The sequence below is a fragment of the Mastomys coucha genome, unplaced genomic scaffold (assembly GCF_008632895.1).
Source record: "Mastomys coucha isolate ucsf_1 unplaced genomic scaffold, UCSF_Mcou_1 pScaffold21, whole genome shotgun sequence".
Taxonomy (NCBI): domain Eukaryota; kingdom Metazoa; phylum Chordata; class Mammalia; order Rodentia; family Muridae; genus Mastomys; species Mastomys coucha.
The window spans coordinates 99,367,760-99,382,037 of record NW_022196904.1 but is presented as its reverse complement, the minus strand read 5'-3'; the positions used below and the strand labels follow the sequence as shown (position 1 = coordinate 99,382,037).

Sequence of the window (14,278 nt, the reverse complement as noted above, 5' to 3'; positions counted from 1 at the left end):
AATCCGCCTGCCTCTGCCTCCCAAGTGCTAGGATTAAAGGCGTGCGCCACCACCGCCCGGCTGTTTTTGTTTTTTTGAGACATAGTTTCTCTGCATCTTGCCCTGGCTGCGCTGGAACTCCCGCTGTAGACCTGACTAGCCTCCGGCTACTGGGATTAAAGGCATTCGCTACCATTGCCGGGCTGAACCTGCTGTTTTTGAATAAACCAATTTCAGTACACTACACAAGTATACTATATAGAGAGTAGTGGGCATGGGCATAACAGGGCTGTCTGCCCCATTTATTTTCTTTCTTTCTTTTTTTTTTTTGTTGTTGCTTTTCGAGACAGGGTTTCTCTGTGTAGCCTGGGCTGTCCTGGAACTCACTCTGTAGACCAGGCTGGCCTCGAACTCAGAAATCCACCTGCCTCTGCCTCTCAAGTGCTGGGATTAAAGGCGTGCGCCACCACGCCCAGCTCCCATTTATTTTCTTAATGACATATTTTGTTCTTTATGCATTGTGTTCAATATGTATTCTTGGCCTTCAGGGGCAGGAATAATTTGGCATGCAGGAATTCTTCCCCCCACACTGCACAACTGTCATAATTGTATACATCTGTAATATCAACACTTAAAAGGTGGATGAAGGAGGATTAGGAATCCAAGGACATCCTCAGCTATATAATGAGTTTAAGGCTTGGGCCAATAGGAGACTCTGTGTCAGGGATAAAAAGCCTTCTTACTTAGTTGTGTAAAAGCCCATGGGCTCTTTGCTAAATTTAACTTGGAGGGAAAAAATTTGTGTATTCCAAATAAATCTTTTGAATAATAGGAGATTATTGTGAAAAAAAAACCTGGGAAATCACATTATATTTCTATCTATATTATTGAATAGCCACAAAAGACTTGTTTCAGTTGAAAAAACAGTCTTGTTTTATTAAATTCAAAGTAGTTCAGATAGGAAAGCCTTTTGTAGATGACTTCTTGCATTCTTTCTATTAACAAATAGTTTTCCCCTTCTTATCCTTTGGAACTGGGTCTGTACAGACACAATTAGATCTACTTATTTTGGTGAGGTTTGTGTTTCTAGTAATTTTGGCATTATTACACAGCCTTCTGGATAGTAAGAATATAGCATTTTTAAAAAATGTTTTTTATTGAAAAGCAAATTTTATAAATTAAGAGTGGGTAATTTGAGCATTTTAAAATTCTTTTGATTAACCCGTATCATATTAAGATGAACAAGTTAATTTTGTATATCCCAGATGCCAGAAGTTTAGTTTTCTACTATTGTGCTTTTTTGTTGAAGCCCTTTTCTGGATGGTAGTTGTCTCAGTGAGAAAGAGAATAGTTACAAGGGGATCCAAGGTAACTGTTTGCAGATAGGATGAGTAAAAGCCGTGGAACTAACATAAGGAATATACTGTGACATATTTTAAACTTGACTTTTTTCTTTTGGGAGGAAAATAGTCTCATGCTAATATTGGTTATGTATTTTATTATTATGGTTTTATGAAAGGATATTCTGGAAGGGCTGTTTGAGTAGTATGAATACAGTAGGTAACAGGCATAGAGGTTTTTATGTTTGTTTTGTTTTTTCAGACAGAGTTTATGTAAGCCAGGCTGGCCTCAAGCTCAGAAATCCACCTGCCCCTGCCTCCCAGGTGCTGGGATTAGAGCTTGTGAGCTATCACTCCATTCCCAGTTTAGGCATAGAGTTTTAAAAGCATTTCAAACTGACTAAAGAAATAGAACAGGTGTTCTGGGGATGTGGCTTACTTGGTAGAAGACCTTGCCTTCAGTCCTCAGCACTGAAGAAACCTGGCATGGTGGCATATGCTCATAATCCTGGCACTTGGAAAGTAGAGGTAGAGTGTTACTGTACCCAAATATCGCTACTCAAATTGTCCTGGTGACAGCAGCAGAGCTTCTTGTACCTGCAATTCCCCCATGTTTGTATGTGTTTATGTTTTTTTTTTTCTTATGACACCAGTCATTGGAGTTGGGTCCACTCTAGTTCAGCATGACCTCATCTTAACCAATTATATCTGCAAAGACATTGTTTCCAAATAAAGTTTGTTCTCTGTATTTAGGTAATTGTAGATAGATAATTCAACCTAGTATACCAAACAACAAAATACATGCTGTATATTTTGGGAGTCTAAAGTTATTCAAATTAATCTAAACATACCTATCTTGTAATTATTACACCAAAGATGCATATATAAAAACAGTAGGGATGTGGAGAGAGAAAAGAATTCTCCTTAAGCTTTAATGGACAGGGTTCTCTTTCTGGTTTATATTCACCTATGTTCACTGCCACTTATTGAAATACTAAGGTCAGCCAGGCACTGGTGGCGCATGCCTTTAATCCCAGCACTTGGGAGGCAGAGGCAGGCGGATTTCTGAGTTCAAGGCCAGTCTGGTCTATGGAGTGAGTTCCAGGACAGCCAGGGCTATAGAGAAACCCTGTCTTGAAACAAATAAACAAAAAACAAAGAAAAAACTAGGGTCATTTGCAACTTGAAACTATCATAATAAAGCCTACTATGAGTGTGTATCTTTGTCTTTTCATTTCTTTTAAGTGATATGGCTGTATCACACAGTATATATATATATATATATATATATGTATATACACACACATATATATACATGTATATATATGTGTATATATATGTATATGATTAGCTTAAAAATTATTCTTCAAAGTATGACAGACATACTAAACAATACCATATCACAATACTTGATGAATTTTGCTAAGTAAAGATACTACTGTAATCAGAATACAGACATAGAAACACAACTTTAACCAGCACATTAGAAACCTCTCATCCCTTCCAATCATTAGCATCCACTGATAGATTATTTTTAGCAACTTTTTCTAATAGAATATAATAATTTTTCTTCTTTAACATGGGGGTGGGAACATAATCTCCTTGTCTTGTGCAGTGATATCATTATTTAAATTTATTGTATAGGAGATAAGAAACTTCTGTTTAGCCAGCTGAACAAATTGGTGCCATAATAGATTCAGCTTCTAGTATGCAGAACAAGCACAACCAATTGAAAGAAATGATGGTCTCATTTTTGAAAAAATTTGCCTAATGAAAGTATAATTTTACCAAACATCATTTACCAAATATAAAACACTGTTAAAGGCTGGTGTGTGTGTGTGTGTGTGTGTGTGTGTGTGTGTGTGTGTGTGTAGTAAGTGGTAGAATATACACTTACATCTGTAAAGTACCAGGTTTTTTCTCTATCACCCAGCCCTGGAAAATACAATGAAATAGTGCATTAGTTATTTTTTGTTGCTTTGATAAAACTTTGATAAAAGCAACTTGAAGGAAGAAAGGATTTATTTGAGCCTGTGGATCCATAGGGATTGTGCCCCTCACTTTGGCATCGGCATAGCAACAGGAACAAACTGGCTGATAACATTTACTGATACAGGAAGCAGAGAGAATAAGAAGTGGGTCCAGGTTTCAAAGCTAGCCCCCTCAGTAGCTCACTTCTTCCAGCAATGTTCTTCCTCCTTAAAAGATTCTATAACCTTCTTAAATCAAGTGTTCAGATACACGAGACTATAGAGGATACTTCTCATTCAAATTACCACAAACACCAAGGGACATCTTTGAATATTGATTTTGTTTTGTTTGAGACAGGCTCTCACTGTGTAGCCTTGGCTGTCCTGGAGTATGCTATGTAGACCAGGCTGGCCTCAATTTACAGAAATCTGTCGGCCTGCCTTAGCTTTCTGAGTGCTGGGATTAGAGGCCTGCTGCTTTATTCTTAAGAAGAAACACAAAAGTCATTTTGGTTTTGTGTTTTGCTTTGTTTTTAAAAATATTTTAGTTTTGAACAATTTGGATACAAAGAAGAAATGTAAACAGATTTTTCACATTTTTGGACAATTATTAAAATTATCATCCTTAATCTTTTCAAAGCTGATAAATTAAGATTAGTTGATTATTAGGATTAATTATAGACTGTATTTAGATTTTTAACCATTTTTGATATCTTTTAGTTTAGGATGCAAGTCAAGACTAGATTTTAAGTTATCTTTATGCCTTCTTAGTGTCCACTGACCTATGAGTGTGACAGACTTAGTATGTGCTTTGTTTTGCAGTTCTGTAGAATATGCACTGGTAATGTGTGTGTTAGTGCATGTGCATATGCGTGTGCGTGTGCGTGTGTGTGTGCATGCGCTCAAGTGCACATCTTAGTCACTATTCTATTGCTGTGAAGAGCCACCATGATTAAGTTAGCTCTTATAAAAGAAAGCATTTAATTGGTGCCTTGCTTACAGTTTCAGAGGTTTAGTTCTTTATTGTCATGGAAGGGAGAATGGTGACATGCACGAAGGCACTGGAGCAGTAACTGAGAGCAACTGTATCCTGATCCATAATTAGGGAAAGTGAGACTGGACCTGGCATAGACTTTGAAACCCTAAAGCCATCCCCACTTATGCATTTCCTCCAGCAAGGCCACACACCTCCTAACCCTTCTTATCTTTTCAAATAGTGCTACTCCCTTGCGACTAAGCATTCAAATATATGCGCCTCTTGAGGTTATTCTTACTCAAACCACTACAGTTGGTATGTGTGCAGGTGTTGGGGGTACATGTGAAGGCTAGAGTTCCACATCAGGAGTGTTCTTCAATTACTTTCCACCTTATCTTTTGAGACAGGTTCTCTTAATGAATCTGGAACTTTCTAATGTGCTAGACTGGGTGGCTAGCAAGCCTCAGGGATCCTCCCATCTCAGCTTCCCCAATTTTGTGGTTACAGGAGCAGCAACATGCTTGGGGTGGGCAGGCACTGGGGATTGTACTCAGGTTGTTATGTTTACACAGCCAGGACTTTACCCAGAGAGCCAGCTCTTCAGCACCTAGTTAAGCATTGTTAAGAGTGTCCCTCAATTTAGTTTGTTTGATATTTTCTGGTGATTAAATCAGGGGTATGGTTTTGGGGGATTATCAGATGCTTCATTGGATTTTCATTGCCTCAGAACCTACACAGAGTCAGCGACATCACTGATGAGGTTGAGCTTTTTCACTTGGTTAAGATTAGTATATGTAAGGTTTCTCAGCTCTTGCTGCCGTTTTCTTCCTGTTAGAGCTTATTATTTGGAAACAAGGCCTTAAATTCAGCCTTTTCTCAAGGGAGGAACATTAAAATTAAGGTTCATCTCCTGAAGAGCAAATATATATGTATGAATTCTATGCAGGACATTTATGCTTTCTTTGTCCATATTTGTTCATCTAATTACTTACTTACATACATGTTACTTACAAACATACATATTTGTGCTTTGTCACACTATTATTACTTATTAATTACATTTTTTGGATGCTATTTGAGGTTCCTTGCTGTTTCTTTTTTAAAGACAAATTCTCCCTACATTGTCCATCTTAACTTTGGCAGACTCAAGTTTTCTTTCTGCCTCAGCCTTCTGTGTATTTGAGTATAGGCACCCACCACCATGCTGGCTTCCATATTAAAAGTAATGCTTTAGTTTTTGATACTATAAGATTCTCAGATACTTGGACTAAGTTCTGGAATAATCTGTTTCTCTAAGTCTTAGCTTTCATTGGAGAGAAATATCTAGAAATCATGATCTAGCTATTAAGTATATACTTAATTCTTTCTTTTCCTTCTTTTCTGTTTTTTTTTTTTGACATGATTTTATGTAACTAAGAGTAGGTCACAGTCACTACATTGTTGAGTAATGACCTTAAACTACTGATCCTCTTGCTGCTATCTTTCAGATGTTGATATAACAGGTATATGCTATCATTCCCAGTTTATTTGGTACTAGGGATTGAAGTCAGGGGTATGTGCATGCCAGGCAAGCGTTCTTCCAGTTACCGATAAGAGTCATTTTCTCTTCCCTAAAGCCAGTGAGCTGGGCTTCCACTGTCATCATTTGTCTTGACCTTCTGGACTTCAGAACTCCAAAGAAATGGCCAGTTAAACTCTCCTCAGCATCCATGGGCTTTTGTAAAGTTTCAAAATCTTCCATATTCCTCCTACAAACTAGGTGTAAAGGTCTAAAAACCATCTGGTCACATTTATCACAGTAACAGCTCTACTTTTGATAACAGTTTTCTGTATTATTTACCTTTCCTGTTCATTGTATTATGCAGTTTTATGTGTCACAGATTGTGTCACACAGCAGCTGTATTAGTGAGGGTGTTGCAGGATATTTGATTACACTTCGAACCCCGCTTGGCTGAGGCAGAAAGGAAACATGAACCTGCCAAAGTTAAGCTGGACAGTGTAGGGAGAATTTTTGTCATTAAAAAAGAAAGAGCAAGCAACCTCAAAGCAAAGCATCCAAAAATTCTAATGAGCAATAATGTCTCTGTTGTGACAAAGCATAAGTATAAATATATGTAATTTATAGAGAAATATTGTTTTTACTGTTTTATTTACTAGATAAACTTGTTTCTAGTTGTGGTGCGGCTCAGCCCTTAGCAGACACTTTTAATCTCTCTGGCTGGAATACAGACACACCCTTAGTACATACCTTTAAGCCCAAATGATAAAGGTAAAATTAGTTTGTTGAAGGAAGCACCCATGTTTGAAAGAGATGCCTAATTGAGTGGCAGACAAAGGGACGAATCAGAGACAGACTTGACAGAATAGGATATGCTCTACTCTCACGAGAAGAGAGAGGAAACTTTACAGGCAGTGCAGAGAAGGAAGGGGAGGAGGGGACAGGAAGGAGATAAGAGGAGGGTTTTACAGAGAGACAGGTTGAAGAGAGAAGCTAGACACAGGTGAAGACAGAACAAGCCAGAGAATAAGAAGGAGCCAGAAGATTAAAACATATTGCTAAAGTTAGTAATAGGCCAAGCAGAGCAGTTCAGGAGAGGCTGAGAGAGAGAAGCCAGATTGAGTCAGTTTGGAGAGGAGTTTGAGCCAGAACAGGTAAATTGATCGAGCCTGCCAGAGTTCAGAAACAACAAGAAAGGGTGAGCTTATTCAGCACCAAGTCTCAGAGGCTGAAAACATTCTAGGCCTAGATAAGATTGTATGGAGGCTAGAAGCTTCCAGGACTAGGCCTAGGTTAGCAGATGGAGCCAGTGAGCCTCAGAGACAGTTAATTCAAGAGAATAAAAGATATCAGGGTTCTTTAGACCAAGCATCCCAATATATGAGCCTTTGGAGGTCACTCTCATTCAACCACCATAGTCAACCAAAAACATTGAACTGGTCATGCAGACATGCATAAAAATAGTAGTAGTAGTTTTATTGAAATAAAAAGTAAAAACATAGACTAACAAGATAGCTCATCAGGTAAAAGTGCTTGCTGCCAACCCTGCTGACCCGAAGAAAGTCTCAGTAAGGGATTGTCCGTGTCAGGTTGGCCTTTAGGCACGTCAGTTATCTTGAGATGGGAAAACCCACCCACTGTTGGTGGTACCATTCCCAAGGCAGTGGATCCTGAACTGTAATAAGGACTGAAAAAAGTGAGATGAGCACAAGCTGGTATGCATTCCTTGCTTTCTGTTCCTGATGATGGATGTAATATGACCAACTCCCTGAAGCTGATCTTTCTGCTGTGATGGACTGTAACCTGGAACTGTGAGCTAAAAGAAATCTGTTTTTCCTGAAACAGCTTTTGTCAGGGTATTTATCACAGCAACACAAATACAAGACAGATACTATAACTTCCGAATCTATGGTTGCAAAAACTTCTGATCACTAAGAATTTCATTGAGTCCAGGCATTCTTGCCATTATAAGCATGCTCTTTCCCATTCCAGGCATTCCTCCAAGAAAATTACCAGGCTTTCCCATCAGGAAGGCCACCTGGAAAAGAGCCATGCTGAACTCTTGATCACCATCTGCTGCTTCCTGCCCTTGAGCTTTTTAATGCTCTTCTTTAGTTCTGTTTCTTTAATCTCTCACTTCATGTTTTCATTCTCACTATTTTCATGGTCAGCATGCAGTTGAAATTATTTCAGCTTTGTACTGGCATTTCACCTTTAACCTAGTTCATAAGCAAAGTGAAGAACATGGGTTTCTTCTTTCCAGTGGCCAGTATTGTGTAGCTGGGATGAATTGGGGATTTATTTCAGTGGCTGCATCAAAATATCAAATGGCAGTGTTTGGCTTCTGTAATTTGATGAAGATGCTAGTTCTCTAGTCATATGGACTAGCTGGGTGAAGATTTAGCTTGGTAGCAACTGTAAACAACTTGTTAGCACCTGTTGGTGACTTTTTGTTGTTTATTGTCACTTAGGGTTTCAGTAATAGCTCCTCTTCCTTTTTAAAGTATTTGCTTGATCCATCATCTTGGTAGTCTCTGCATTTCTATCTCCCATTTTTTTTGAGGACTCAACATGTTTGGCTTAATTATTATTGACAGTCAATTATGACCTAAAATCTGACAAGATGGTTCAGCGGGTAAGAGCACTGACTGCTCTTCTGAAGGTCTTGAGTTCAATTCCCAGCAACCACATGGTGGCTCACAACCACCGGTAATGATTTGGATGCCCTCTTCTTTCTTTTTTTTTTTTTTTTAATTAGATATTTTCTTTATTTACATGTTATATGATTTTTCTTTTCCCAGTTTCCCCTCCTAGGAACAAACAAACAAACAAAAGCAACAAGAACAAACCCCTGTTGGCTCCCCCATCCCCATGCTTGCCACCCCACCCTCTCCCAATTATTGGCTCTGGCATTCCCCTACACTGGGGCAGAGAACCTTCACAGGACCAAGGACCTCTCCTCCCATTGATGATTGATTTTGCAATCCTCTAATATACACATGTTGCCAGAACAATCAGTCCCACCATGTATACTCCTTGGTTGGTGGTTGAGTCCCTAAGGAGCTCTGAGGGTACTAGTTAGTTCATATTGTTGTTCGTCCTAAGGGGCTGCAAACCCTTCAGCTCCTTTGGTCCTTTCTCTAACTCCTTCACTGGGGACCCTGTACTCAGTTCAATGGATGGCTGTGAGCCTCTATATCTGTATTAGTCAGGTACTGTCAGAGCCTCTCAGGAGATAGCTATATCAGGCTGGCTTGTCCTTCCTTCAGTCTCTACTCCATAGTTAGTCTCTGCAACTCCTTCCGTGGTGCGTCTGAAGTCAGCTATAGTGAATTACTCTGGAGCGAGCAGGGCAGAGCGAGCGGGGCGGAGCTGGCTCATGGCCATCTGTACAGCTACAGTGTACTCATACACATAAAATAAATAAAAATAAATCTTTTTAAAAACAAAAAAGAAAGAAAGAAAATCATGATTGGTTTCAGAAGGGAAACCAGGAAAGGAGTTATCATATGACATGTAAATAAAGAAAGTAATAATTCATTCTGTTGTGTATGTGTGATGCCTATGTGTGTATGTGTATGTAAGTGTGTACACATACACAAGGAGGCCAGAGGTTCAGGTCCTGCATTATCTCAATTATTATCCTTCACTCTGTGTGTGTGTGTGTGTGTGTGTTGTTTTGAATTAAGTCTCTTACTCAACCTGAGTGTTACCTGTTAAGGTTAGCCAGGAAGCTCCAAGGATGTCCCCTGTTTTTACCTTCCCAGTGCTAGAATTACAGGCATTGCACTGACACATTTGGATTTTTTATATGGATGCTGTATGTTTGAACTTTGTCCTTTCTTTTGTATTAACTCAAAAACATATACTTTGCCTTGGGTCTTCCCCAATATATCTTCTCTATACCAACTATTTGAACAACGTTATCATGTATTGCTAACCTTTCTTTTTAAGATTTTTTGAAGAGATTATCATTTTATATAGTTGTTTCCAGGTTCAATAGTTTGAGAGAGTTTGATCAAGCAAGGTGCCTCTTATTGTATGGTTTAGTTTGTACTCCAGTGACAAAAATCCAGACTCATACTGTGTTAAGGAATGGAGAAGTATTTTAAGTAGAGCTTAGCTGTTTAAGGTGCCATGGTGCTTCCAGATTAGTGGAGGAGACAGAGCCTGGAGAGCTAGGCAGTCTTTGATGGCATTTGTTTTCTTCCTACATGTCTGTTTTGCTCCCTTGATAAATCTGTATGTAGAATACTTCTCCGTCTGCTCCATGCCTTTACTTCCACATATAAACTCCTGTGGTTGCCTGAGGTCTTGTTCTTTTTTCCTTTTTCTTTTCTTTAGTGCTGGAGATTGAAGCCAAGGAATTCAATTAAGCAAGCACTCTTCTTCTGAATTGTATCACCAGCTCATATAGGAGCTTTATCGAACAGGTCCTTCTCTTTTCTTTTCTTTTCTTCTCTTTCCTTTGCTTTTCTTCCCTGGTCCTCTCCTCCCTCCATCCCCCTCCCTTGTTTCTTTCTTTTTATTTATTTAAACAGAACAATAGCAAAACTGGGGCTTCCTGTGTAGCCCTGGCTGGCCTGGAATTTGCAGTATAGACTAGGTAGTTTTGAATTCATAAAAATCTGTCTACCTCTGCCTCTAACAAGGATTAGAGGTGTGATACACCTAGCACAGATATTTTTTAAAATTTTTAAAAAATCTGTACATGAAAACTATGTTTATAAAATTTCCAGTCCTAGCCGGGCGGTTGTGGTGCATGCCTTTAATCCCAACACTTGGGAGGCAGGCGGATTTCTGAGTTCGAGGCCAGCCTGGTCTACAGAGTGAGTTCAAGGACAGCCAGGGCTATGCAGAGAAACCCTGTCTTGGAAAAAACCAAAAACCAAAACCAAAACCAAACCAAACCAAACCAAAACAAAAAAATTCCAGTCCTTTCTTTCCCACCAACTCCTCCTGTTGCTCCACTCCCTTTTATACATCTTTTTAGCTATGTATTTTCTTTAAGGTGTTTTCTTCTGTTAAAATTTTTTTAGAATACGAATTTGTTTATGTAAGCTATCTTTTAAATCCAGGTAATTCTAGTAATACATTTCTTGACAGTTTATAGGTACCCTACACATACAATAATCCTATTAATTTATTCAACAAATATCTTACTAACTAATACATTACAGAAATTATGGATAGTATCTGAGCAAAGCCACTCAAATTATTGATCTCATTTTCATAAAGTGAGAAGACAAGAAACAGTAACCATAGTTACATGTTAGTGATTACTCAGGATGAGACACAACTACTGTCCTTCATAGATGTGGGCAGATGGACATTATAGGTATTCTTTAGATAACTACTGATTTACTTGTTTAGATAACTATATCACAAAAGAAGATAATATATTAGAATAGTATTTCTCAGTTTAAGGTTTTGTAATCAAGCAGAATACATATGCATTCTAAGCATATAGAAAACACTCATTATATCAGCTGGTAAAATCAATAAGTACCAAATATAGTTTTTCTTTTTCCATTAATTTATTTATTTGCTTTACATTCTGACTGCAACCCCCACCCCTTCCCAGTCCCCCTTCACAGGGCTCCTCCCCTATCACTCCTTCCCTTTACCTCTGAGAACCAGCCCATCCTGGCACATCAAGTCACTGTAGGACTAGGCATATCCTCTCCCACTGAAGCCAGACACCACAGCCCTGTTAGGGGAACAGGATCCACAGGCAGACAACAGAGTCATAGTAAGCTGCTGCTTCATTTGTTGGGGGACCCACATGAAGACCAAGCTGCACATCTGCTACATATGTGTAGGGGCCTAGGTCCAGCCCATATATGCTCTTTGGTTGGTGGTAGCCATATGTATATGGAGGGGGAGAGGAGGGAGGGAGAGAGAAGAGTACTGTTAACCCCTATTTATTGCTCAGTTCTTTAAAGATGTTCATCTTCCTTATAGCCATTAGCACCTTAGTATTTAGTAGCCATAATGTGTTTGGCACCTAAAAGGTCATCTGTTAAGGCTAGAAGGGCTACTTTGCCTAGACTGTGGTAAGATTTCAGGCTAGACTGGAAAATGAACATGTGACAGTACTTCTAACCAATACTTGAAATCTGGTGCTTATAGTACCTTTCCATTTATCATTTAAAATTACTTTAATTGGGACATAGGTGGCTACCATGATATGGTAAATGCCTAGCTTTTCATGTGTCAATGCTTCTCTGACAGTCCATGCTAGTGAAGGGATTGTCTGCTATTTCAAGTATTATGTTTAGAAGCACACATCTATGTTTCTTTTTGTTTGTTTGTTTTGTTTTTGGTTTTTCAAGACAGGGTTTCTCTGTATAGCTCTGGCTGTCCTAGAACTCACTCTGTAGACCAGGCTGGCCTTGAACTCAGAAATCTGCCTGCCTCTGCTTCCCAAGTGCTGGGATTAAAGGCGTGCACTACTACCGCCGGCTTATATCTATGTTTCTTAAAACTTAAAAAATGTTTACTCTATCAATTTACTCAAATCTTTTGGAAAGAGTAGTAGTATAACAAGTATTCATTCAGGTTTTATAGTATCTAATAAGTGATTCATCTTGATTTTTCTCAGCAGGGCCAGGAGAAGGTCTGGGGAAAATAATTCAGAGATTTCCACAGCAGGACTGGGATGACACGCCTTTCCCACAGGGAATCGAATTGGTAAGTTGGTGCCTTTATACTGATGTCTTTTTTTGCTACATTTTAGCTTTTACTATAATATTTTTCCTATTTAATACTTTTATTTCATTCTATTGTTAGAATAATTTATTACATGAATTATAGAATGTCTGCTATGCTGTTCTTTTCCCCTATTCAATGTGCTTGCTAGCATTACAGATTAATGATCTTTATGTATCCAAAAGCAGAAATCCTCTGATTCTTTAAAAACGTTGGGTTTTAAAAAGATTTTTATTTGTTTTGTTGAATGTGTTTTGCTTGCATATGTGTATGGGTACCATGTGTGTGCCTAGTGCCCACAGAAGTCAGAAGAAGATACAAGATCCTTTGAAACTGGAGTTATGGATAGTTGTGATCTACCATATGGGTGCTATTCTTAACTGCTGAGTTATCTCTTCAGACCCTCTGGTTCTTTAAGAGAAACCTTAGCACACTTTTGCATCGAACAGAAAAATACCTTTGCTTTTCAACTTTCCACCTTATTTGTCTTACTTAGGGTTTTACTGCTGTGATGAGACACCATGACCAAGACAACTTAGATAAAGGACAACTTGAATTGGGACTGGCTTTCAGTTTCAGTTTCGTCCATTATCATCATGGTGGGAAGCATGGCAGCATCCAGGCAGACGTTGTGTTGGAGAAAGAGCTGAGAGTTCTATGTCTTGATAGAAAGGCAGCCTGGAGGGGGACTCTCATCCACACTGGGCAGAGCTTAAGCCTCAAAGCCTTCCCCACAGTGCCACACCTACTCTAACAAGGCCACCCCTTGCAATAGTGCTAATTTCCTTGGGCCAAGCATATTCAACTCATCACACTGTTTTAATCGTAGAACTCATGATGGAGAGGCAAGTGAATCACTGTGAGTTTGAGGCCAGACTGATTTACATGGACAGTTCCAGCATAGCCAGGTCTTCAGGGTCAGACTTTGTCTGAAAAAGATAAAGTTGCATACACACACACACACACACACACACACACACACACACACACACACACACACAGAGTCTTTAAATGATGTGGTAGTTGAGAATACAGGCTCTTGAACATAAGCCTCAGCTTAAGGCCTACCTATGTGGTATGACTTTTGACTAGTTAATTATTTAACCTCAGATTCTTCATCTGTGAAATGAGGATATTAGAAATACTAATATCATAGTCCTATAGTAAGACAAAAATAGGAAAAATGCATCTAAAATACATAGAACAATAGCTTCTGTAGATCAGTAGCGCTTAAGTGAGGTTGATGCTTGTTTGGGCAGATATTCTTTGTTATCTTACTTTATTTGAAATAGTCTCCTGTAGTCCCAGCTAGTCTCAAGATCACTGTGTAGACTATGACCTTGAACTCTGAGTCCATTTGATGAGTAGTGAGTGGGTTTACAGGTGTGTTCGTTCCCTCACACCCAGCCTACATAGTTGTTTTCATTGTTTATAATTGCTGTTTGTTTCATGTATTTTAGCATCTCTTTCAGAGGAAAAATAGTTATTTTTTCTTATTTTTATTTTATGAGTGTTTTGCCTGCCTGTATGTGTATCTACCATATGATTCCTGGTACTCATGAAGACTGGAAGAGGGCATCATATTACCTGAAACTGGAGTTACAGACAATTGTGAATCACCATGTGGGTGCTGGGAATTGTCCTATGCAAAAGGAACCAGTGCTCCTTAACCACTGTTAGCTGTCTAGTCCCTAAGTTGATTCTTTCCTCATTTGCATGGTTTAGAAATCTCCATTAGGAGCTGAGGGGTTTGCAGCCCCTTAGGACGAACAACAATATGAACTAACTAGTACCCTCAGAGCTC

The 14,278-nt window shown here is 38.9% G+C and overlaps 1 protein-coding gene across 8 annotated transcripts in view; it reads left to right on the top strand.

The window, feature by feature from the left end:
• Sbf2 (SET binding factor 2) overlaps positions 1–14,278 on the top strand; it is a 330,570-nt gene that overhangs the window by 42,789 nt on the left and 273,503 nt on the right. For 7 of the 8 annotated variants that reach the window (XM_031387848.1, XM_031387851.1, XM_031387855.1 and 4 more), the window contains exon 2: positions 12,368–12,456. In XM_031387848.1, the coding sequence (XP_031243708.1) occupies positions 12,368–12,456 (89 nt within the window). The remainder of the gene's footprint in view (positions 1–12,367; positions 12,457–14,278) is intronic. The other variant, XM_031387850.1, reaches the window with a different exon arrangement.